Below are 27864 nucleotides of genomic sequence, written 5' to 3'. Positions count from 1 at the left end.
TCCAACCGGCAAACAATTCCTGTCATCTCAAATGTCAGTGCTCTGTTCTGACTAGCAAAGCTATTGCTTCTAATTGATTTTGTTGTGATACGTTATTTCTAAGGAATGAGTTATGAATTAAGTTGAGGACATGCTAATAATGCCATTTGCTTGAGTTTCTATCAAAAACATTCTGTGTTTTTCAAAACATTTCAAGAACGTCAGGAAAGCTCTGGTGATTTTATTGTATGCTTTGAATAAACAAATAATGGGAAAAAATCCTTTCATCTTCATCATTAAAACGGAGGCATGACTTAATTTCTAATAAATATATGTGCATATATAACACATTTCAGAGGTTGTTGGGGCTGAGAATGGTTGGCTTTGTTGTTGTGAAGAATTAAATTCATGCCATGTGGTTTGTTTAGAACACAGCAGGCCTAATCAAAGTAACCTTGAGATACAATTTCACGCTTAGACTGCATGCAGACTTTTAGAAGACGACATGCCAAAGTTTCTTGAGATATGACTGAAGTTGTGTTTCTATATGAGAGCTCCACCAGGTTCACACAGACAGCAGTTAAACGGCAAGTCTCTGGTTGCCATTAGGTGTTCGTGTAAGTATTAACTGCAACGGTCATGTCAAATCCCTACGTATCATGAACAAGGTCTGGTCACCTTGTCTATACAAATCGCTTTCAGTGTGAATGCATCAAGTTGAACCTCGGCAATTTATTTCCCAAAAAATCGGCAAATAAGTACTTTAGTATTCTGCATCAGTCACACTGCCACCTAGTGGTCTGGAGTGCCATTTATCTTTCAATTGTTTTCATATTTGAGTGAGTACAGGTGCTTGATCGGGAGGAACATACTGGATAAGAATGAAACAGCGGGACCTTCGTTGGCCCCGGCAGGAACCCCTCTAAATCAACTCAATGTTGCTCATCTCCCTTCCGCAATCAAGCCTCCCACTTGAAGCTGCTTCTATTGTTCTGCCTTCCTCCCGCTCTTTCTCCCTCTCTCTCTTTCAGTTCTTTTCCCTAATCTCATAAAAATTCAGAAGGATACTCCCACATTTTGCTCCTCTCTCTCCTGCCATTCTTGAGAACATTAAAGCTGATCTCCATGGTGAAGAAGGGAGGATGAACTCCCTGGCCTCTCAAGTATGCACTCCGTAGCACCCTGCTCCTCGCTGTGAACCAAAAGTGAGGCCTATTTTTTGATATGTCATTCCTTTTTTTGTATGTTTCAAGTTACCTGACTGATACCTGAATTCCAAATCTTACATTTATGTCCTCAAGTACTTGGAAGAACGCTTGATATGCGTATAAAAGATACTCGCACTTTAAACGTTTTAGATCGTCATTGTAATGTGAAAGAAAATAGAGAAAAGCTCTAAGAATAGACCTGCATTATCTCTCTGATACCTCTGTGGATCCTTCTTGTCTGAGCTAAGTGTAAAACCTGCAAAATAATGACCATCGACACACAGTATAACATGACGACAGTACAAAACAGATAGAGTCTCGCACATAGAGTTGAAATATTATCGAAGTCTGCTCAGCAGAGTTCTGATATGGGATCGGCAGCAGAGGCTCAAATCGTTACGTTTGGAGCAACAATAACAAAACTGAGACAAGCCCGCTCCTGGATCAGGCTCTGTGGGTTAGGAATGACTTGAGTCAAGCCCCAGAGGTCTCTGCTTATGTCACAGCAGGGTCACCGCAGAGTGAGGAGAAAGAGAGACAATCAGATCTCATCTACCTCCCCTGGGTCACCCTCTTTCTCACAATCGCTCACTCTCTCCAAACACAAACAACTACACTCCTTCATGCATGCCTGCAGTGCAGATTTGATTACAAGTAAACCCTCTGCAACCCTTTCCGACTCTTGTCGGAGAAAGCGGGTCAAGTCTGTGAGCTCACAGGGAAGATGATACCGGTCCGATGGAGTTGGGATAAGAGATCTGACATCTTCAAGGTAGAAAGAGCAGGTTTGTCTGTCTAAAAGGATTTGATTTACCCAGGGATTAATAGCACAAAAGCACAGGTTTGAGGAGTAGGGCTCCTGGGAGCTCCAGGAGGCAGGGTTGCGTAGTCAGAACCCGGGGTTTCTTGCTCTCCCATTTAGGGCCAAAGAATGGGGAAAGCAGTCCAGACCCCGATCATGAGTTTCTGTTACACACATCTCCATTCTTTTATATTTGAGTCTGACAAAACGCAAAATCGATAATGCTTTTTCCCGCATTTCCTCTTTGATGCAACTTCAAAAGGTTAGTGGACGGCTCTCAGAGGAGTGTTCAAAAGGAGGAAGGTGGGGCAAAAAAAGATAAGGAGAAAAAGACACTCCCCAAAAGAAAAAAAAAAACCTGAAGGGGCAAAACAACGTGCTTGGAATTGAAGTTGTGCAAGAAAAGCCTGGTGCGACTAGGAGCACCTTCAATCACCGCTGTGGTTTGCCGCATTCAGCCCGTGTGAATGAGACTAAAGAGCAAAGCGGTCTCACACAATAGTCTCATCGGCATCTGTACCTGGAGGAGTGCATGGCAGGAACTAGCGTACACAGACCAAATATGTCCAGTGCAATTACATCTGCATATATCTGAATCCGCTAGGTTAATAGGTTACACCCAAGGTACACCCAACTAATCTTGGCTTGGAGTAAAAGCCTCATCTGAATCTCAGAAGCTTCAGTAAACCCTGACCTGGTGGACCGGGACTACTCTGCTCCCAGGGACTCTTTGAAGACAAATGAAGCAGTGTGTACAACCTTCCACCACTGTTTGTCTGGGATACCTACTCTTGTTCTTGTGCAGTTTGTCTATCCACTTCCTCGTTCTCCTTGTTTTCAAACGAAAACAATCTCTTACTCTTTTGCAACTGCATTTGAGTGTGAGAATAATCACCTTTCACCCTACTCTGTGTTTGAGAGCACAGAGCATTTGTGCATGTGTGCGCTTCATGCAAGCACCGTCGGTGTGTGTGTGTGTGTGTGTGTGTAGGTGCAGCTGGACCTGTGGTGAATGTGTTATCAGTGAAGTACTGTGAGAAAGAGAATTCTGGCAGACCTGAAATACATTCTGACAGCCTGAGACATCAAAGGATTCCTTACGACTGCACTCTTAACGTGGAGTCAATGTAGGAAATTACTCCGAAGGCGTGAGACGACTATCCCTCTGAACAGTCAAATCTCTCGAACATAAAAAACAGTGCCGGATGCTTCACAAAATCTACAGAAAATGGTTCAATAATCAGCAGACCTTCTAGCTTCAAGTGTTCAGTCAACATTCACAACCCAATTACTTATGACATTTTTGAGTGAATTGGGATATTTGGCAAGACAAATTAAAGGATGGGACTTGATTTATCTGTCAGGAATTGATTGGATTACTGGCACCTGCTACTTGAAACTTACTCTGGGTAAAAGGAAAACTCTGGGTTCATGACAGGTTGGGCTAAATAAACAGAACTTGCTGCATAATTGTGGTTACCACAAAAATTTATTTTCCCTTCTTTACTTACTTACTATAGAAGAGAATGGAGCCAATACATAAATATGACCCTGGACCACAAAACCAGTCATAAGGGTACATTTTTTTAAATTGAGATTTATACATCATCTGAAATAAATAAGCTTTCCATTGATGTATGGCTTGTTAGGATAGGACACTATTTGGCTGAGATACAACAATAGGTTACACCCAAGGTACACCCAACTAATCTTGGCTTGGAGTAAAAGCCTCATCTGAATCTCAGAAGCTTCAGTAAACCCTGACCTGGTGGACCGGGACTGCTCTGCTCCCAGGGACTCTTTGAAGACAAATGAGGCAGTGTGTACAACCTTCCACCACTGTTTGCCTGGGATACCTACTCTTGTTCTTGTGCAGTTTGTCTATCCACTTCCTCGTTCTCCTTGTTTTCAAATGAAAACAATCTCTTACTCTTTTGCAACTGCATTTGAGTGTGAGAATAATCACCTTTCACCCTACTCTGTGTTTGAGAGCACAGAGCATTTGTGCATGTGTGCGCTTCATGCAAGCACCGTCGGTGTGTGTGTGTGTGTGTGTGTGTAGGTGCAGCTGGACCTGTGGTGAATGTGTTATCAGTGAAGTACTGTGAGAAAGAGAATTCTGGCAGACCTGAAATACATTCTGACAGCCTGAGACATCAAAGGATTCCTTACGACTGCACTCTTAACGTGGAGTCAATGTAGGAAATTACTCCGAAGGCGTGAGACGACTATCCCTCTGAACAGTCAAATCTCTCGAACATAAAAAACAGTGCCGGATGCCTCACAAAATCTACAGAAAATGGTTCAATAATCAGCAGACCTTCTAGCTTCAAGTGTTCAGTCAACATTCGCAACCCAATTACTTATGACATTTTTGAGTGAATTGGGATATTTGGCAAGACAAATGAAAGGATGGGACTTGATTTATCTGTCAGGAATTGATTGGATTACTGGCACCTGCTACTTGAAACTTACTCTGGGTAAAAGGAAAACTCTGGGTTCATGACAGGTTGGGCTAAATAAACAGAACTTGTTGCATAATTGTGGTTACCACAAAAATTTATTTTCCCTTCTTTACTTACTTACTATGGAAGAGAATGGAGCCAATACATAAATATGACCCTGGACCACAAAACCAGTCATAAGGGTACATTTTTTTAAATTGAGATTTATACATCATCTGAAATAAATAAGCTTTCCATTGATGTATGGCTTGTTAGGATAGGACACTATTTGGCTGAGATACAACTATTTGAAAATCTGGAATCTGAGGGTGCAAAAAAATCTAAATATTGAGAAAAACGCATTGAATGAGAAAAACGCATTGAATGAGCTGAACTTGCACTGAACCTGGGATGTTCTTTTAAGTGGCCTGATGACGTCAGCTGAAATTAAAAAGTTGTTTCAAATAAGGTGAAAGTAACATTTTGAAGACGATTTAGAAAGATTTTTTTTTCTCTTAAAAAATATGTACTGATGAATCAGCCATAATAACATGTATTAAGAAAGTAAATAGGGTCAATATTTGTTTCATGTTGACTTACAGTCTAAGGGGATAAAATTAGCGCAGGTTTGATTGAGCGTAGACAGAAGCATCTGATGTAACAAGGATCTTTTTTCTTTGGAGTGGAGATTGTCTTGCCTGCCAAGAGGGTGAGTCGATACTGGCACATGGGACTCATGCCAAACTGTTCGAGGCGCCAGGGCTCAGATGTAGCGTGAGGATGGGTGTGTCCGTGCATGGCATGGGTAACCAGGAGAAGTGCCAGACTACAATTCTTCAGAGAAACTCTCTCTCTTTCTCTCTCTCTATATTTTCTACTCTCTTTCGTTTGCTCTGTCTCGATTTCACTCATTCATCCTCTCCACTTTCTCTCTCTCACCATCTTCAGACCGTCTGGATGCTTGTTTTTTTTTTCAAACACACACACACACAGACACACCCCACTGGAGCTAAATCAAAAATCTATGCTCTCAATGGCCAGTCAATATCTCATTAAGCAGTCACTGTGGCCAAGCTGGCAGGTAATGCATTTCACAGTTCTGACACACACTCATACACACTCCGACAGTCTCTCTCTCTCACATGCCATACACTGTAATAACCTGTGGAAATATGGCACTCAGTTTCTTTCACAAGTTGTGCTGGAATATGGTCACTCAACCTCCAAGGAGAAACGATGACAGACTGTGTGTGTATGTGTGCTTGTGTATATGCTCTTATCAATCCAAAACCCACTTCCACACACCAGGATTGATCCCTTGGTTTGATTCAGTCATGTCTTTTGGCAGGTCTAGACTGGAGTAGATTAAAGTCGATTACACAGCATTCAAACTTTACACTGCAATGACATATAAAACTAACCTTGCTGTGCAAAATTTTGACAAAACTTGCTCTACAAAATTACGCAACTGTGAAAATGCTGTCTTTTTGTAGAGATTTCATTATTTATGGTGGCGATAGATACTATGCCATAAAAACAACGACCTGCAAGAACTTGACCAAACAAGAAGAGAAATAATGCAATAGTCTGTAATAGCGCCCCCTGTGGCAACCATGAGAATGCAACACATTTAAATATTTCAGAATATAAGACAGTAACATTCAAGTTTCAGGCCTTAGATTCAGGTCTTAGATTCAAATAGCTAATTTTTTTAATAAATTTAGAATAAATTCTGGTTTATTTTTAAACTTATTCAAACTATCGACCACTTAGACAGAAAGAGAGCATTCTGAATATCATCTAAATATTTTTTTCCTCCATTTTAATGCGACTTTAAAGGGCAGAATGATAAAAAAAAATTTTTCCCAAATGTGGGTTTTTACATTTTAAACTTTTTAAACTTCTAAAATGTATTTTCTTACACATTTTGGAATACAAGACAGTGCCATTTGAGTATGTTTCAGTCCTTATATTCACATTGATAGCTTTTTGACCATTACAATAAAGTCTGGTTTATTTTGAAACTTATTCTGACCAATAATTGGCCACTTACACAAGACGACACCATAACATGTATAGAAAAGATAACAACTATTCTTTATTTTAACACAACATTCAAAGACAGTGTGATAAATTCTTTTTCAAATGTAGGTTTTTAACATTTTGAAGTTTTGAAACAGCCAAAAGCTTAATATTTAATACAAAAACATTAACACTATACCAAGTAGAACTTAAATATCCATAAAAGTGACTTCTTACCCCACTCCATAGCAAAACCCGAAGCCGCTGCAGAAATAGTCCACTTAACACTCCTTGCTGGCCAGTAATCTTGCTCTTTATTTTTAACCCTAGCTAGTGGGCTACATCTTTACTTCACCTTAATCTGATTTTGCCTGCCCTCTTTCTGTGCTTTGTGGCTAACTGGATTACAGCCAATCTTGTTAACCTCTGCTGTGCTACCGAAGTGCCCAGAGAATCACACAAGTCAAGAACACTCTACTAGCCTAGTGACTAAAGAGAGAGAAAGGGCAAACCACTAACGTTCACTTGCATGCAAATGTTATTTGCTTTAACTTTGTTTGTAACGTCTACATGCGTTTATATTCATTCTAGTCTGGTACTTTTCAGAACATGTGCAAATCACACGCAAAAAAAAAAGTGAGGTTTCAAACAGCTCTTTTACAACATACTTTATAGATTATTAAAGGGTTAATTACCACACAGATGAAACAGGCCTGTTTTTTTCTGTCTTTGGCACATCAAACAACTTTCTTTAATTATGTAATTAATATTTGGAGTTTTCATCTTAATTGTGTGGAGCAGGCTAGCTCATTTGCATAGGGTAATGAGAGGGATGTTTCCATTACAGGTAATTAGGTACTTGAGAGGCAAGTGTGTGGCTAGGAGGCTGGGAAAGAGGAAAGGAAAAAGGAGGGATGAGGGGTACGATCGGAAAAAAGACAGATAACCCTATCATATTACTGAACAAGGAGGCGTTAGCGTCTGTAACGACATGCCTGTCAAATGACTTGCAAAGCAAACACTTAGTAATTGCCAGACGTGAATGAAATGTGGTTTCACAGCGAAATCAGTGTCGCAATCAATCGACTGGCTCTGATAAAGATGCTGGACTGAAATTAGGTTTTATGAAGACTTTTACAAAAACTAAATAAAATAAAATAAAACAAAATAAAACAAATGAGACTGTCTATTAATTACTTTTAAGTTTTGGCAATGTTAAATTAAATTACATAAAAATACATGTTGTTTCCAATAGAAAACACTGAATAGCAATTCTATAAAAAAAAACTGAGTCAAACTGCAAAAAAGTATCAACCACTCTAAAACATTACAAAATCTTTTATTAAATCATTTTAACATTGGAATGATATAAAAATACAAGTTGTTTTCAACAGAAAACATCTAATAACAAAATTCTATTAACATATTGTAACTGAGTCACTGCAAACAGTATCATCAACCTCTATAAAACAAAAGGTAATCTTTTATTAAACAGTTCAAAAATGAAATTACACACAAATACAAGTTGTTTTCAATAGAAAACATCTAACAATACACAATTTTATCCAAATATTGCAACTGAGACCATGCAAACAGTATCAACCGCTCTAAAACATTTGAAAATCTTTTATTAAAGAGTTAGACACCCTGTAGATGTATTTTGGTTCTACGATTATGGATTCCTCCAGTCTCCAGAAGCTCTAATTTCAGTTTGTAAGCTTCTTCAGAACAACCCACACATGAGACACGGGGTCAGAGGCTATCGCATACACCTGCTCCATCTCCACAATACACACACACACAAACACACACTTGCACGATCATACCCACAAACACACACTAACGGCTGCATGCATGCAAAAAACTAAACCCACACGAGCACTCAGACAACATGCTTTCACATTCAGATGCCTGTGAAGGTAGGAACAATCCAAACACTCAAAGATCTGAACAAGAAGGAAAAAAGGTTCACAAAACATAAACTTCAATGCACGTCCTTGCAAAATCAAGTTGGAAAATTAGCATAAATATTTTATCATAAATATAGCATAGTGATGCATTTTGATGCTGCATAAAAACTCATTAATACTTGCTATTTAACTGATCTCCAACACACAGATACCACAATCACAAGGTGGTGTTGTGGTAATGCAATAACTGCGAGTGCAGTGGAGGTGAACTGTCGAAAAGCTTTCAGTGGGAGATTCACGGAGAGTGTGCGAAGGAGAAGAGTGGTGTTACCGCGGCTCAACACCAACATCCATTGCTTTTTCCACTCTCAACACCTCTCGCCTAATACAGAATGACAGCTGCGTGTGTGTGTGTGTGAAGCAGAGGGGATGTGTGTGGCGGCACGGACGCATGGAGCACTAATGGATCGGAGAGTGTATGTATTTTTAAGAGTAAAAAAGAGACTTCAAATGAAAACAAATGAATGTGAGAATGCAGGTTATCCCAGTGAACAGGATTACGGAGGCTGGATCAACACTAGTATAGTGGTGTGGCGCTCACCCTGGTTGTTCACAGCCCAAAAAACAGGTCAGTGGAACACGACACACACCGACGTCAACCCAAACGACTGCCAGTCGACACGTCCTGCGTCCCAACTCAAAGTGTCCTCGACCTTTTCCCTTCGACAAGACAAAAAATATCTTGCTTTCTGACTTGGGGCGATGAGACCACCAGTTCTTGACTTAAAACTGAAACTTTGAGTGCGTAAAATAATAATAAATAGTATTATGTTGAATGAAAATTAAACAGAAAAATCAGACATCAGCATACTAACAGCCTCTTCTTTTTTTTTTTTTGACATTCAGCTGCTTCAGCAACAGAACTTTCTCATTCATATCAAAGCACTAACTTAATTTCCTTGCAAAACAGAAATGTAAAGCAATGCCACAACTTAATTTCCCTGAAACAAACACTTGCACAAGCCCCAACACTGACTCTCTCTCTCTGTCTCTCTCGCTCTTTCTCTTTGCACGAGACGCTCTAACAGGGAGTTGGCTGACTATGAATAAAGCCCTTTGCAGCTCGACTCGCTCGCAAAAAAGGAAGTTTACAAAAAGGACAGACAGAACCCCAGCATGCTTTTCTCCTCTTACCTTTCATAGCTGAAATCACAAAATACATCATTAAGCTCAGCGGTCCATAAGCGAGCGGTATCGCGAGTGCTAGCTCAAGCAGTCCACTGCTGTTTCAGCAGCAGCTGGCCAGCATAGCTCTGCCGCTCAGCTGCGCTCGCATGACCACACCAGAATCCATGTGACTCTGACATCAGCGCTCCCTCACTCTTGGGCCCGCCCCTGGGTTGTGATTGGCAGAGGAGGTGGCCAATGAAAGGGGAGGGGAGGGAAAAAAGGGGGTTGGGTCTTTTTCTACAGACTGCAGTGGCTGTGACCGGGGCTGATGGGATGGGTGAGGAGGGTACGAGGCGGCTGTCACTGTCTCTTGTGCTTTATCGCAAACAAGAGAAAGTCATAACAGAAGCACAACAACAAACAAGTTTTTTTTTTTTTCCAGCTCGCAATCATGATGGTAAAACGACTGAGAGAATGGTTAGTCGGACACAAAAAAAAGTAAGGGCTTATATAAAAAAGGACAAATAAGAGGTGTTTTACAATGATTATATATCTATATATCTATATATATATATTATATAATTATTATTACATAAACAAAACAGAAACACAATACCAAACAATTTTTTAAGAGCTCAATCTAGAGACTGAAAGAATTTTTGGTGGGATGTACTGTATTATAAATATGATAAAAATGCTACCATTTATTATGCATAGTGTCATTATTAAATATATTTAAACTGCTAAATTACAGAAACATGCCACGAATAACCTAGGACCTATTTGTAATTTCAAAATTGAATATTTGATTAATATTTTAACAAACTGTCTAACAGCTTTGTACAGTTTGTTAATTAATGTTCATTATATATACACATACATTCGGATAAATCATTATTTTTTTATAATTTAATATATATAATTCAATATTTTACTACATCTATCTATCTATCTATGTATCTATCTATCTGTCTGTCTGTCTGTCTGTCTGTCATTTAAAATTTCAACAAATCTAGATTAATTACTTGACTTCACTAATCGAATAATTGGTTGTCGAGTTATCTAGCTGTTCACCGTGACCCATTCTAAGCAACTAATTCCTTAAACAAGAGGTCCTGAACAATTTTTTATGAGTCCAATTAGTAGACTGTACCATAGTGTAATTTACTGGACACCCATTCTTCACAGGTCCCGGGACATTTTCCCTGCAGACAAACACCCTGTCATCTCTAGTATGTATGCGTGTATATTTAATGTAACTAAAGCTTTGGCAAAGCAGAGCTTATTTTATCATGCCAATAAAGTTGTTGAACGAAACAGTAGGGGCAGAAAAAGGTGAGAATCAAAAAAAGAATCCTGTTTTTCTTTTGTCTTGGCGCTGTGACGGCAGTCTCTCTCTTCCTATGTGCTAATATTAGACGGGCAGATGAGGCTGCAAGCAACTCCAGACGTTTTCGGGGAGAGAGCGAGCGAGCGAGAGTGTGTTACTGGCCGTTTCTCTGACCACCCTCCAGGAGGCTGGTTTAATCTTTTCCTCTCTCGCTGCTCGGTGTCTTGCCTGTTGAGAGAGGTGCTCACACGGGCTGCCCTGGCAGCTGAGCTCCAGAAGATAGCAGGAGAGAGAGGAAGAGAGAGGGACTCATACTGATCCTCCCACCACACAGTGACTGTCTGATGAGTTTCACTATCTCACCATCCTTTTCGGTTTCTCTCTCCATCGCTCCGTCGGAGACCCCCTCTCTCTAGTGAGCTCTCTCTCTCTCTCTCTCTAATAATCTGCTCAGGCTTCTTAGCAGCTGGCTGCTCATGATTCTGGTCTTAGAGAGAGCTGGTTCCGGCCACAAACCAAACCCAGCTCCATTTTGAGCCTCATAAATAAGCCCCTGCTCTTCTCATCTCCGCCCTGGACTAACGTGAATCTCAGATAGCAATATTTCAGTGCATTAAAAGAGAGAGAAAAAATATTACTGAAGCATCTGAAGCATGACCTCTAATAAAAACCCTTTTATTGAACGATCAACTAAATCTACTTTTTTTTTTAAATATATGAATGAGGTTTTATTCCCTATGTAATTATAATTTAAGCAATTATCACACACTTAAGCAATTAATCAATTAATCACACACACAAATTGATCCATCTTTTTACTTTACAAAACAGTAATGTATTCATTCCCTTTATTCAAATCAAGTTAATATTTTATATAATGAAGTGAAAAAATTGTTTTTCAATTTGCCAATCAATATTTAAAAATAGCAATAATAGCAATATTCAAGCCCTTTAATAAAAGTACAGCTGAACAATGTACTAAAACATACACCTTTTCACCTACAATATATAAATGTAAATTTAATGTAACAAAAATGTGCAAGAGTAACCATAATTTGCACGAAAAACCACAGTAACTTGATGTTAACCTCTACAATAAATAAATAAATAATAAACAAAACATAACGCAACGCAGAGCAAAGCAAAACTCAAAACAACAAAACAAAACAAAGATTTGAAATTTGGAGTTCCCTTATTCATTTATTAGGGCTTTGCTGATGCTGTACCCAAAGTTTTGCTATAAGCTGTAAAGTAACAGCAGTATTTTAATAGAAAATACTGCATGGTTAACACAGTAGATTTATTTTAATTTAGAGTTATAAATATGTTTGTATGTGTGATAGGCTTAAGGTAAAATCACTGTTTACCTGAATGGCTGCGGTTGCTATGCTAATTTAACACTAAATGAGCAGGAATAACTGCGCTGTGAATCCCCTGAATAAAAAATTAAAATAATGCAAATACACACTCCGCACCTGATGCCATAAATCTCTGAAATTACCGTCTGATCACGACCTCTTGTGTGATCCATTAGAGGCAGCGAAAATAAATTAACTCATGTTATGTCAACACTAATCCGTCAACAGACTCCGCTTAATAAGCAAAATATAATTTCCCCTCCATGATTATCAAATGAGGTGTATCATAGCTGAAAATTAGCCACGTCGAAAGTTGCATTAGCTGCCGTGGAGGTAGTTTAGCTAGTGTCACACTGTGCTGTTAGCATTAGTGTTAGCGGTGGCCTGTTTTGCTTCTATTAGGCTACTGTGTTTTTGTCTGCGTGGTGCTCATGCTCTTTGGTGAGTCAGTCCAACTGCAGCTTGCGGTAAGGTTAAACTGCTTCGCTCTGTCAAGATACTTGTGGTCGGTAGGTTAGCAACAGTGCTGTGGTTAGAGCAGACTGCTGAGAGAAAGGCTTTCAGAACAGCATGCTGTAGCCTCTGGGCAGTGCAGTTCAGTCGCGCACGTGTGTACGTGGAGCGGAAAAAAGGCTACATGTGCACTCGCATGCAAAAACTAACAGCACGTTTTCTAAACCTAAACCTTTAGATCTCAGTGCGATAACCCCAGATTAGACTACAAACGAGTTATCAGTAATGGTGGAAAAAAGATGTCTGTGGCTTTGAGAGTTGCTGATGAAAAGGATAGTGGAACATTTGTCTTCTCGTGTGTGTGAATGTTTACAGCCGTGGGTAACTGTAGCTCTGACGATGAACTTATTGACTTTGCATATACATTACCGCATTATATAACCACCATGCCACTCATTATAAGGCCGATGAGTATCAGTGATATACAAAAGCATTGGTTTCTACAAAACACTAGGCATTTAGACCAGCGAGGCATGTTAAATCGCACGCTGTAATTTCCTAGTGTGTCCCCAACCAGTCACTGGAGATGTTGGCATCTCCGAGGTGTCAAAAATCAAACTGTGAAGAACTGCAACAATCAATGGAGGAATTAAGTGGTGTTAATGACAACAGCTGCCACCAGACAGGCCTCGTCTTCTCCGCTCCATGCCCTGGAATGCATTTCCTCTCCTTTCAAACTCAGCTTTCCCATACTCAGAACCAAGGCCTGTGGAGTTTGATGGTAGTCTCCGAAGACATTGCCTATTTTCAGGCAATGAATTGATTGAATTGCTTTGTTCAATCAAAGCACTAACCCAACCCAGTGACCGTGAATCGCCAAGTAGGACATGTTCCTGGATTAGCATCCTTATTGCAACCTTCCAATCAACCGATCAGATTTTAGGGATAAGGAAAAGGTTAAGGTTAGGGGTCAGAGTCTTGAAGAATGTTCTTCTAAATCAGCAGTTTCCTTCAGATTTATGGTTTGGATTTGGTATTAGGAACTTTCGAGAGGAACGTTGTTTCAGGACCAACAAAAGCAATGGATCCAGGAACACGTTCTACTTGGCAAAATCATGGCGACCAAAGACCTTAACCCTACAACTGGTCACCACGATTTTGCCAAGACATGCTCCTGGATCAACATATTTTGTTGATCGTGGAACAACATTCTGTCCAAAAAAAAGTCCAAGTTCCACTCTTATACCCACCCCTACACTTAATCCTACTCATAACTGACCCATACAATCAAAGGGAAGTGATAAGTGACTAAGAATGGTGTAGAAGCCCCTAATCCTGGTTTTAAATCTAATCTTGACATTAAAGGGATAGTTCACCCAAAAATGAAAATTCTGTCATTAATTCTGTACTCACCCTCATGTTGTTTGAAACCCGTAATACCTTCGTTCATCTTCGGAACACAAATTAAGATCTTTTTGATGGAATCTGAGAGCTGTCTGACACTGCATAGACAGCAATACAACTGAAATGTTCCCAAGTCCAGAAGCGTAGCAAGGAGATCTGTAAAATAATCCATGTGACATCAGGGGTTCAACCACAATTATACGAAGCTACGAGAATACTTTTTGTGCGCAGGTTCAACCGCAATTATACGAAGCTACGAGAATACTTTTAGTGCGCAAAAGAAAAACAAATAACGACTTTATTCAACAATTAGTCTCCTCCGCGTCACCCTGGTGCCATTTAGGAGAATATCCGCTGGACGTAAACAACGTATGCTGTTCTGTGTCAGCTGCGTCAAGCCGGAACTGTTTCCTACGTTGTTGTGATTTGATCCGAACGAAAACAGCATATCCGTGTGATGCAGCTGACGTTCCTGACGATCTCCTTGCTACGTTCCTGGACTTGGGAACATTTCAGTTGTATTGCTGTCTATGCAGGGTCAGAAAGCTCTCAGATTCCATCAAAAATATCTTAATTTGTGTTCCGAAGATGAACGAAGGTCTTACGGGTTTGAAACGACATGAGGGTGAGTAATTAATGACAGAATTTTCATTTTTGGGTGAACTAACCCTTTAACTGCTCATGTTTCCCTCAAATCTGACTGGAATATTGTTGATGTTGATCCAGGAACATGTTCTACCAGGTGAAATCACGTTCACCCCCTTGAAACCAACCAAAAAGTGGTTGATGTTAACATTGTTCTAAGAACAACAAAAGATGTTGATCCAGCAACATCCCATTTTTGTAAATCACATGAAACATAATACAAGGTGAATGAGCTCAGGAACGTGTACAACCTTTGGTTACACCACATTTCATGTGCCATCTTTGCCTCAAGCATAGCTACAATCCAATCTGGTTCTTTATAAAACATTAGTAAAGAACCTTAACCCAACAAGACGATCTTCTAACCAACTTTTTATATCAAATATTGGCCAGGCGTGGGTGTACCCCTACCGTGGCCCAGCGAGGGCTAAAGGTGGGCTCTGTCAATCTCTTTTCCCTGTAAAAACGGCAGCCCTAGTCAAGTGTCTGGCTCTCCACCTCCTGATTAATTCAAGCAAATGTATTTATTGTAAACAACCCCTGTGGGATGGAATTCAATTGAGAGGGGACGCAGAGCATCCGCTGGTGCCCCCGAGGAGCCAGGCGGAGGACTGCAGCCGATAATGGGCTCATTAGCAGTCTGTCAGTAGCATCCCACGCACGGGCAGAACAGCAGCTGATCCTCTATCCTCTTTAACTCCTGCCTCTCCTCAACACTAAAACCACAGCTCCATGGCAGGAAGGAGTTTGCTTTATTGGAACACATAGAATGTAATTGCAGACAAAATAAATCGACCCGTTTAAGTGTGAATGATTCATCAGTACATTATTAAAAAGAAAAAAGTTTGTTTTTAGAATGTTTCAAAATGTAGCTACTTCTGAAACTACTTTTCTTCTCTGGAACAGACTGACTACTTATATATTTAATAAATGGGAGAAATCATTCCATTAAATAAATTGCTACAATGTTTTAAAATAAAATGCTAAAGTGAAGAGGATGATGGTCTCACCGAGACAGATGTCACATATGTGAGAAGAGATTTACAGGACGGAACTAATATCAGTCTATCAACAGCATACATCCAACAACATGATCACCAGATAGAGGCCAAAGCTACTGCTTTATCTGGATAAAGCAAGAGCTTCTGTTACAGACCACCCTGACGAGAGTAACAACAGATATATCACAGAAGTGCCACTTTCTCACAGTAATGCCAAAAGTGACATGGCAGCCAGTTTAGACCATCACTGAATTAACAAGTCCCCCTAAATACACACCAACAACCTCAATATGGATCAGTTTAATACATACACCGAAGAGTGCGGGGGCACAATATCAAATCGTAAGCGCACGAGCCAGTATAAAACAATCATAAACCAATTTAGAGCCATTCCAGGCAATTTCCTGTGGCTTCCATCTGAGAAGAGGACTTCAATAAATCACTCCGACAACAAGGGGAATATCTATTTCCAGGATAAATAGACAAGACTATTGGGCTTCTTTTCTTTGGAAGAGAGGGAGACGTTACAGAAGGAGTTCAAACACAAAAAGTGGAAAGGATTCAGAGAATTAGCATGTTAGTTTTTTTCTTTTGAGAAACACTGAGTTTATTTTCAAGATCATTTTTAGCACTGATTTAATAATCCAGAAATGTAGGTTGGGGATATCTAATTGAGATGTTTGATCATGCTTAACCACCACAAAATGTTCTCAAATCATCAGCTAGCCACCAACAGGAAGTGTTCGATTTCTAAAGACCACCTTCTTTTAAAGACTCTGCGGGGCTCCAAATATCACAATGTCGCGTTTGAGTCTCACAGAAGACGAAGAAAGAGGGTTATACGACCAAAATGAATCCCCTCGTCAAGATCCAGACAAAGTGCTCCCACTAGCACCGAACAAAACCCAAAAATGGGTTTCTTCGTTAGTGTGCGGTATAATGACACTATGCTCCAAAGAATGACTCAGCCTCAGTTTTGCAAGCAATTATTGAAAAATGGGCCAATGAGAGGCATTTGTTCAAACTCTGTATAGCATACTATGGGTTTTCCAACTAAGAAACGTTTCTTTTTCCAAAAAAACATTTACAAAATCATCAAAATGTAATTGTGCTGTAAGCAAAGATTAATAATCAACAAAATAAAACGAGCCAAGTCACCAGACGAAACGTCTAGAGCAAATACAAACAGACTTGCCAAGAACAAAGCGCGGAGACCAGAGACAGAAAGCTCTGTTTGACATGTTACTCAAACAAATCTCCAATCCTCCTCTACACTGAGCGTGTTTACTTCAAATTAAATTTGAACCCTTCCAGGTATTAATAATATGGAGACATTTGGCAGTAAACAATTTGATAAGCATTAAACTCCCCTTGTGCTCAGTCTAATTGAAAACATCAGATGGCCCCAAGCGGCTGTTTGCTTGCTGTTGCCATCGATGTTGTCGCTGCTCGGTTAGTTTTAATAGAGCAGAGATGTCAAACCAATTTCTTTGTCTTTGGGCACTTTCTCGTGTTGCCGACGTGGCTGAAAGAGACAAACAAATAAATGTGTTTATGAGATTAATTTGTGAGAAGCTGTCAAGGTGAGCTGCGAATCGCTAATAGCAAGGACAAAAAGATACGAAAAAAAAGCTCAGAGGACCAAGGTGAAAACAATTCAAAAATGAGAAGAAGTGCCTCAGGTGTGGGATCCTATTTGAGATCGTATCAACCGATAGATTTAACCGACTGAAGGATTTGTGCTTCACTACGGTAAATGTGTATCGCCTTAGAGCTTAAGGAAGGAGAATAAAAAACTAGTTCTTCTGTCTTAAAAAATATGAGAAGATCTCATCCAAGACTTTGGAAAGAGAGTTTGAGAGCAGGAGACGAAGAGGAGGAGGAGGAGGAGGAGGAGGGGACGTAGCACCATGTACCGGGGTCTGAACCGGGGCCAGGAAGAGACGTTCAGCATCTTAATGATCTCTTTCTTCCTCCCCGCATGAAACTCCCTCTCCCTGCAAAAAGGAAGTGGAGGTGATTTGGAGGGAACCTCGCCAGCGTCTCTACAGGAAGTAGGGCAGGTGATTTTCGGTGTGATAATTATGGTCATAACTAGGCATGAGGGATAGGTAATGGCCCTTCTTATCCTTCATGTGGAGCGTCGGCGGTCGCGGCGACTGTCGCGGGCAAAAAGCATGATTATGTTTTTCTTCGCGTGCCGCTATGAATGCTGTACGAGCGCCGCCGACTGCTGAAAAGGGCAGTGGGGGAGCGTGGCCTTTGAGGGGGAAGTTAACGAATGAACTTCATTATTGAGGAGCATACCGGGGAGACCCCCTGGAGCGTGTGATGTATTACCCTGTGTCAAAGAAACACGCAACGTCCTCCCCCAACACACACTACAGTCTACACATCCTCAATGCCAAACGATTACATCAAATCTGGAAGAAGGGATAGGTGAACGGAGAAAAAGTTTACTTGGGATTGAGTGAAAAATAAACAGAAGATAAAGGCATGTATATATAAAAAAAAATAATGGGAGAAATTGGCAGCTGTACATTACAAAGAAATAAAAGGGAAAAAATGAACAAATAACAAACAAAACAATCAAAAGTTTACTTAAATGGCCTATGAAATGTAAACCAATGTGTCAGCCATACCAAAAAAAAAACTACTTGGAAAGATGGTAGAGTAAAAAAAAAAAAAAAGAACAGTACAAAAATGCAAGTTGAACACACACACACACACAGCTGAACATACAGGGAAAACGCAAAGAAAAAAGAATGAGTAAATCATTACCTACAATTACTTAATCTTAATATTGCATAAGATAGAAGATAAGTCGGTTACAAATAAATGTAGAACATTTAAGAGAAAAACAAAAACTTCATTTGCATGTACATGTTGTTGTTGCTGCTGCTACCTGTTCTCTGGTCCATGAAAGTACTTTCCAAGTTATAAGGTCAAACTGGCTTTCAACCACAACTGTGCCATGCAGTGACTCTTCTCGTTAGTTTTAAAGTCAGAGGTGCGTCACTCTACCACAGAGCAGCAGACCGCAGAGACCCTCTGCCTCTCTAAACACATTTTCAACTCATTTATTAGGATTTGCATTGTCCTGCAACTTTCCCTCCAACTAAAACACCAATATAGTCCTCCAAGATACCATAGCAGCGAGAGAGGCTTTATCCTCAAGATTGAGGGAGTTCTTGAGGCTGCAATACTCCTTGAATCTGGCCCTTTCGGTAGGCCCAAAACAAGTCTTTTTCTTTCTTCCCTTCCGTTTTTGAGCTCCTGGTCAGAGGGCTTTTGGCTTTTCTCTTTTACTGTTGACTTATGAGTATGCCAGGGGTGTTTGGGAGCTATTTATCACGGGCCTGGCTCGTCCTGCACCCTCACACATTAGTAATGTTCTCCACCGAGGAGTAGGCCTGTCACAGCTCTCTTCCCCTAGAACCTTTGAACAAGGTAGGTCACGGCGAGGCCTCATGCATGCCCCACTTTTAGTCTTTCACGGCACCTTTAAGTTCGCTCAGGCCCGTTTTGGACAGAGTCGGCCTAGGGGCATCGTAGGTACGGAGTGACAGATCTTTTCTTTTGTGTTGTGAAGTACAGATTATCGAAAAAGAAAAAAATGTAGGGCAGGGACTTGGTTCTATCCATCGATTGTTGAATACATTTTGAGATATAAGTGATGCACTTAAAAGTGGAGGCAGATGAATGTGAGCTTGCTGGGGCAGGAAAATCCAGTTAAAATATTTGGGGGGAAAATAACAACAACAAAAAACAAACAGACAAACAAAAAAACACATGGATGGATGAACTGTTCACAATGAAATATGGAAGCATTTTTTCTGGCATGGGATAAAAATATAAAATAAAAAAAGGTAACTGCAAATTTTTATCTGTTTTTCTTGAAATTTATAGTTTATATCGCACGACTCTGACTTTTTTCCTCACAATTCTGACTTGCGAGAATTGCAAGATGTAAAGTCAGAATTGCAAGATATAAATTCTGAATTGCAATATATAAACTCAATTGAAAGAAAAAAATTTCAGAAATCTGAGAAATCTTGCAAAAGTTCTTTAAATTCTGAGCTTAAACCTCACAAATAATTTTTTTTCTGCTTTTTTTGTTTCTGCTATGAAATAAAAAAAGTAATTGTAACTTTTTATCTCACAATTTGTACATTTTTCTCGCAATTGCAAATTATAAACTTCCAACTTTTCCTCTCTACTATCTTGCGATTTTTTAATCCTGTCGCAGAAACACACTACCATTATAAAATCTATAACAATAATCTATAATATAATATTTGCAAAATGGATTTCTATTTCACGCTGACTTTAAAGTGCATAAAAAATAAAAAAAAATTAAAAAAAATAAATAATTTTTTTGATGCTGTAAGATTATTGGAGTACATTTTACAAGAAAAAAATACACCTATTTTTTTTATTCAAAATGTCACACTTAATTCAATGTATTACTTGCTGTTTCTTTGTAATTGTATATGAGATTTACTAGCAATATCTGTGTGAGTGATTATTTTTTTTCAGTGTGGGAATCGAACTTAAAGGAACACTCATTTTCTAACTCCCCTAGAGTTAAACAGTTGAGTTTTACCGTTTTCAAATCTATTCAGCTGATCTCCGGGTCTGGCGGTAGCACTTTTAGCTGTAGCTTAGCATAGATCATTGAATCTGATTAGACCGTTAGCATCTCGCTCAAAAATGACCAAAGAGTTTCTATATCTTTTCTATTTAAAACTTGACTCTTCTGTAGTTACATCGTGTACTAAGACCGACGGAAAATGAAAAGTTGCGATTTTAACTTTGCTGCCGTACCATGGGTGCAGCAGGCGCAATGATATTACGCAGCGCCTGAAAATAGGCTTATTGGAAGTTACCTGGGGACTATTTTCAGGTCAAAAATGTCCAACTCTTTGGTCATTTTTGAGCGAGATGCTAACGGTCTAATCAGATTCAATAATCTATGTTAAGCTACAGCTAAAAGTGCTACCGCCAGACCCATAGATCGGCTAAATGGATTCGAAAACGGTAAAACTCAACGGTTTAACTCTAGGGGAGTTGGAAAATGAGCCTATTTTCAAAAATAGTGGGGTGTTCCTTTAAGATCTTGCTGCTGCTAGCAACATGCTTTATCAATTGAGCTACAAGAACTGAAAAGTATGTGACAAAAAAACATTCAACGAAGGTTTTCTGAGAAACATGAGGGGTGAAAAACAGAGGTCTCCTATAAGCAGCAAACGAAGCGGTAACCTCACTGGGGGAATTAAAAAAAAAAAATCCCCCAACCTTAAGACCACTTCTTATGTCTCTTCCTGTTTTCAGATTTGTCATTTTATTTGCAGTTTGGACGAGAAATGGTGTAGTTTGAAACCAAAACATGGGATTAAGGGATAAAGTTGCTGTGCGTCGACCTTGATTCGGTAATCCAGTACATTATTGGGTAAATGTACATTTGTCTCAAGAACACAACTCCTAGAGGAGCGTAATCTCTCTCTCTTACGACTGCTTCTTAATGCAACACAAAATGAGATGAGCGCTTCTTTCTGCGAATCAATCTAACTTAAAATTCCTCTTGAGCTATTTGTAATCTGTGAGGCTAAGGAATGTAATATTAAAGGCACTATTCACCCAAAAATGAAACATTCATATCAATTTACTTTTTCTGTGAAACACAAAAAAAGATATTTAGTAGAACATCCTGGCTGCTCTTTTCCATACAGTGAAAGTAAATGGGTATGGATGCTGTCAAGCTCCAAAAATGACATAAAAGATGTCATTAAAAAAGTAGTCTATATTAATTGTTTGTTTTATTCCAGGTCTGAATAGATTTGTGTGACAAACAGACCAAAATGTAAGTCTTTTAAAGCACGTAGATCTGTCTGAGACAAAAAAGATTGTAAAGCTATGATGGATGTGAATATGTTCAGACAACAATTTCTTAAAAATACTTACTTAAAACTGCTATATGGTTTCAGAACACGTAGAACATAGTTTGTGAGATTGGTATAATACTTTTATGGTGCTTTCTTATGAAGTTTTTGAGCTCAACAGCATCTGCCCCCATTCACCTAAGTGTACCTAAGTACAATTTGCGAAACTTTTTGTGTGTTATCTGGAAGAAAGAATAACATACATATTTAAAAAAAATTGATAGAAATTATATGAATATGATAACATACCTTCAAAACAATAATTACTATTAATTTATAAGAACTATGCTTGTAAAATGGTTCTTGAGTTTTATGTTCAAGATTTGTACACTTTTTCTGTGTTTGTCCGTAGTGTATACGGCAGGGTGCAACCGATTTGAATTATGCAAGCAGAAATTAAAGAGGCGAGTTCTTTAATGACCGTGTGGTGAAAAATGAAGTTGATCTTTGGAGCGAGTCCACCACATCATTAAGGAGTCTGCCACTTAATCAGAATGGATACAAAGCCGGCAAGGTGCTAAGAGTGCAGGTGGAGTCGCACTGACAACCGCTGATACATTAAAACACTGCGAGGGAAGATGGTACAGGTAGAGGAGGAAAAGAGAGAGGGAGCACCTGAAAAGGACAAAAAAGTGAGATGTGTGGCCATTTATTTTTCCATGCTCACAACCCAAAATGAAAAGTATTTCATCATTTACTTACCTTAATGTCATTCCAAACTTGTACGACTGTTTTTTTTTCTATACAACACACAGATCGAAACAATGTGCTGGTTGCTTCTTTCCATGCAATTACAAAGAATGAGGACTGGATCTTTCAAGCCTCAGAAAGGATGTAAACGTATCATAAAAGTAGCTAAAAAGAGCTCTATATCACTTATATTTCAAGCCTTCTAAAGTCATATAATAGCTTTGCGTAAGGGCTGTGTTTTAATTTTTGGGTGAACTATCCCTTTAACACAACTTTCAAGAGGACCAAAAGACCCACACAGCTCTATTTACTCAGATACAGCATCTGCAGTCTGTTCTTCTGCGGCTATGAAGTGGTTTTCCAATGGTTTCTAAAGTATCTCTAATATGAAAGACTGATCTCTTTGAAAATCCCAGTCTTTTGCATGGTTTATTCAACAAAATTACAGCTGAATAATTTAGAAACAGAAGTTTTACATGATAATTTTAGTTCTCATTATTCCAGAGTGCATAATTGTCTCTGCACTTCTGCAGTTATTGCCATTGTAAATCACATAATAAAGATGGTTTGTGAAGAGGCATAATTCTTAAGGTGGAGGCTGACAGTTCAGCATAATATCCTTATTTTTGTAGCAACTCATCTTAGATTATGTATATGTTTGGGGTCAGTAAGATATTTTACTGCTTTTCAAAGAGACCTTTTATACTCACTAAGGCTGCACTTATTTGATTAAAAATACAGTAAAAACAGCAATTTTGTGGAATGTTATTATAATTTAAAATATATATATTTTTAAATGCAAGTTATTTCTGTGATGTAAAGCTAAATTTTCAGCAGACATTACTCCAGCCTTTTTTTTCTTTTCGGGATTCTTTAAATGGGAAGCTGAAAAGCATTTATTTAAAATAAAATATTTTGTAACATAATAAATATCTTTACTGTCAAAAGAGAAAAAAAATCTTACTGACCCCCAAATTTTGAAAAGAAGAAGAAGATGAAAAAAGAAAAGAAAACAGGGACAGGCCTTATGCTATTTAGTCAAAGCTCTGGCTGCGCGAGACTAGGTGTGTGTTTTCAGTGTATGTGTGCGTGAACGCGTCTACTTGCACGCACCAGACCGTAGAGGAAGCTAATGATGGCGCAAGGACATTTCATCAGCACCATCTTAAACATCAGCAGTCAGCCTCCATCAGTGGCGTTCATATCTGCCGGTGCCAGATGACCTCCGTTTCTGTCCTGGCCCATGAATCAAAGCCCTCATTTCATGCTGACATGCTGCACTTGTCGGCCACTGGACGGCTGCGTGAGACAGAAAAGTGATGAGACATGAAGAAAGTGGAGAGTGACGGATAACCTGCTTTAGCTCGTACAAGGCCGTACCACTTCACCGAATGGCTAGCCAGGTGCACTATGGCGCCGCCCAAGTGCCCACGTAGGCACGTGCCTGTCCTCTGTCACTTGCGGCGATCTGCAAAGTTGTAATCCACCTTAGCAGATGGAGCTCTATATACAATCCACAACAGCAAACAGGCTTTGTGTGCGTGACACATGTCACTCGCCGTTGTTTTTCTAGACTGACATCTCTTCACAACAAGGTCTTTCAGGTTCAGAGGGACTCACAAAGGGACAGCACGGCTGGAGAAGAGCTGACGAAGCTGAGGGCGGCACAAAGCATGCAGAGAGGAAGAGACAGATTAAGTGACTACAAAGAAACTGAAGGGGGCCCAGTACCCGTCCCTGAGTAACCCCTACTGTAACAAGTCCACGCAAGACCCCATCCTTGTCAAAAAGGACACAAAAGCAACCGTCATGCCAAACCTCTCCCATTCAGACACCTTCAGCCAAAGAAGGTGATGGAAGAGCAAAAAAATAGCCTTGCTTCAATTTATACAATTTATGCAAAAAACACATTCACTAAGGCCCATTTGCAATTTGGCAAAATGGCCAAACGTAATGCTTTCGCTGAAAAATGAAGACCTGTCATTTTGTGTGGATGGAAGAAAAAGTATCGAGGGAGAGAGAAGAAAGGGATAAAAATCATGCTGTCCTGGTTTACAACAAATAGATGTCTCTATTGATTTCCTTTTTACTGAACCGGCCCATCCTTCTCTGTTGTGAATATACTGACCTATTTCTGATAAAAAATGGCAGGCTATTATGGATTAAAGCAAAGTGTCCAAAAAGAAAATATTCTTTCCATGGCACAAACAAATGGAAAAAAAGATGAAACATAATCTATTGTTAAAATTGGAGAGTGTCAATTTGAATGTGCTGTCTTTTTTCTGCTGAGTGTCTCTTGTTGTTTGAGGATGGAAAAACTTCAGGTTTCTGAGGCATGCTGAGAGCGAAATCGCTTCGTCAGAAAGCGCACTCCTGGGATGCTCCGTCCATTCAAAACAGTCTCTTCTGACAAGCTTGCGTTCACTTCATTTACCAAGCACTTAGCCAACTGGCGTGACAAAAAAATACACCGTAGCATGCTGTGACCATCACTTCTCTTGATAGACGACATATAACAAATCTCTTCCATATGTCAGTCTTCACAAAACAAGATGCTGAAGGTCACTCCTTTGTGACTTGTTGCTTTTCGATCTCGTGTCACTCTTAAATCCTTTCAATACTTTCCAGCCCTTCATCTGGTGCACATAACCAGTGCTGACGAAATCATCATATAAATGTCTCCTCTGAGAGGTTGTACGCAAGCCCTATGTGTGCCAAATCAAGACAAAATTAGTATATATTTCAACAAAAAGGCTGCACCATGCAACTCTCATTTACGTTTTAGCCGTGCAACAGAAATATGTCAGACCACTGCTGGGACGCATTATTGGCTGTGTACAGCATGATTATGTTTAATAAATCCCTACAGTGTTAGATTATCCATAGACGGCTCTCATCCAAGTTCCAGCAAATGACCTCGCTACAATGACAATTTATAAATAATGATTCATGAAATGCCATAAAACATCGAACACAAGGAAGTTGTGAAATCCATGTTTGATTAATCATATGAATGGGTACTGTTTATTGTGGTTTTCAGTGTGAGTTTTGAATATATGATTATGCTTGTGCCGCTGTTAGTTGACTTCCCTAATCAAGCAGAGCTTGTTTAAAGCTCTTCGGCATCTTTCACATTGTTACTGTATGGTCATTCTATGAAATTGGTGACTTTTCAACTTCAATAAGGTTATTTTCAATCAAATATTTCCTAAGATTTTAAACATTTTATCAAACAAATAATGTGTTTAGGTGTTAATAAATTGCATTGTGCGACTTCACTTGAAAGGAAACAGGAATTTCCTAAAAGGGGTAAATATAACAGGATTGAAGAACAACCTAGCAGATCGAGTCTTAATTAATTATTAAAGTAAAAATAAAAAAATAAATAAAGTTACTAACATTTTGTTGATGTGTTTAAAAAATGTAACAGAAAACATTGGCATCAGCTATTCATTGTTAGTCATTTTTAAACACACAAGAGGAACCTGCATTGTAGAATGGTCCATTAATATTTCAGCGAGGTCGCCCTAATGTCTTAATCGTTTGATTGAGATTAGCATGGCTGCCTCTTTGTGACTCTCTCAGCGCTGGACGGGACGGTAAACAAATGAACTGGCAAGGGTGAGGCCATGCTTCTCAATAAACACTGACACAGCCTGCCCTCGCTATGGAGACAGATAAGCCTTCTCTACAGCTCTCTCACTCCTATTCTCCCTCTTTTTTCCAGACTCCATTTCAATCAATGTCTTTCCATTGCTTTCTTTCTTTTTCTCTGCCTTTCCTCCAGTTTCCCTCTCTCTTTCTTGCATTTGATCAATGTCTCCGCGTCCCCCCGGTCACGACTAACCTGCACGGGACTCAGACGGGCTCCGCTAACACTCCGCTACAGCTGTCGCTCTCCCTGTGCCGCCCAAAACAAGCAAATACTTAATTTGCTCAATACCTGTCATCCATGACTAACAGCATCATGGCAGAACAATGCGTTAGGAGAGAATAATTCTCGATAGAATAACAAACCACGGCGTAATACAGAGCCCATTTATCTTCTGCTCTTCATACCCAGAGCTGACATCCTCGGAATATCACATAAATCTAGGCAGATTTCCATGTGCATGCAAGTAGATTGCATGTTTATTATTTGGCATTTGTTGGAAAATAAGACATACATACAAAACAATCTGATTTTGAAGACCCCATGAGTTCAAAATTGTTCAAAGTTGTGTGGCTTTGAGTCCATGTGTCTACATGCTAATATACTCCTAAAAGTTGAACTTTTATCACATATACACATTTATTTAAAATCTAGTCTTTCTCCTCTCAGCAAATGCATAAAAAACAGTGATGATTCATCCTGCACTTGGGGGCGTGTCCAAATTTTTGTCCAATCAAATGTCCTCTGGAATTTCCTTACACAATGCCAATTGCCTCCAATTAGCTATAGTTAAGGCAGAAAATTATGCTTTATAAAGTTTATAATTATGGACTCAACTTCCTTTTTAATTAAGAAATATAATTGACAATAAATGTTGACACAATAAAGAAAATGTATTCATTAAGTAACTATAAGTAGCTATTAACGAAGCCATTTGCAAATTGATTTCACAGGGTAAACAGTGTCACTGTGTCCAAAATTAAATACTTCCCTACTATATAGTATGCGTAAAACAGTACGGCAAAAAAGTAGTATGTCCAAATTTATAGAATTCGAAAAACAATACGCGAAAAATACCTGTACTACTTTCGGCAAATCATTGAAGTGTGCATTCAATGGACACTTTACTATCCCATGAGGCCATGGGGGAGGATTTACAAATGGCAGTGAAGCAACGCAACTGACACTGGTAGGTCATGTGAAAATAAAATGGTGGATGTAGTAATTCTATTCATACTACGAATATTCATACTATATAGAACTTTTTTTTTTTTTGTTAACAGTCACTAAGTAGGTTAAAATTCAAATTCAGTACATACTCATTACACTATTTCGGATGCAACATGTGTCTCTGTGGTGTTTTCAAAACATTGCTCTGTTTGTGAAATATCCCGACCAGCTCAGCATAGCAACATCATCTCAGCCAATGGCGTGAGTTTAGGGCAGGCTATTTATTTGTTCAACCAATGCAGACAGTGATGGGGAAACCTGTTTAAAATCAGTCATTGTTTTTGCAATTACAAATGTTGTTTAACGGTACTTAACTGCTATCAGTGATTAAATTAGTACTGCATGCATTTAAGAAAAAAAATCCACAGCACTAATCATTCTGCTCATCTGCTTTTTTTTTCTTGTGAGGTACAGCGACTTGGCAAGACAGGCGCTTTCTCTGGCCAAGGATCGGCATTGTGATATGAGAGCTAGGAGACACACACACATATACGTAGATGCAAACATACATACACAAATAAAAGATTACAGCCTAGTCTACTGCCTGTAATCACCTAGTGAATCTTATCAACATGTCGGCCTTCTAGACAGGTTACAACAACACCAAATCATCTCACTAGAGCA

General features: G+C 39.3%; 1 protein-coding gene across 1 annotated transcript in view; it reads right to left on the bottom strand.

Moving 5' to 3' along the window:
* Positions 1-9741, bottom strand: part of LOC107724174 (nuclear receptor ROR-alpha) — a 64263-nt gene extending 54522 nt beyond the window's left edge. The window contains exon 1 of the mRNA XM_016532983.1: positions 9560-9741. Coding sequence (XP_016388469.1) covers positions 9560-9590 — 31 coding nt within the window. The 5' untranslated portion in view covers positions 9591-9741. The remainder of the gene's footprint in view (positions 1-9559) is intronic.
* Between the last annotated feature and the right edge of the window lie 18123 nt (positions 9742-27864).

The sequence above is a fragment of the Sinocyclocheilus rhinocerous genome, unplaced genomic scaffold (genome assembly GCF_001515625.1).
Source record: "Sinocyclocheilus rhinocerous isolate Xijiao unplaced genomic scaffold, SAMN03320098_v1.1 scaffold1116, whole genome shotgun sequence".
NCBI classification, from domain to species: domain Eukaryota; kingdom Metazoa; phylum Chordata; class Actinopteri; order Cypriniformes; family Cyprinidae; genus Sinocyclocheilus; species Sinocyclocheilus rhinocerous.
Note: the sequence above shows the minus strand (reverse complement) of the source record. Positions and strands in the feature narration are given on the sequence as shown.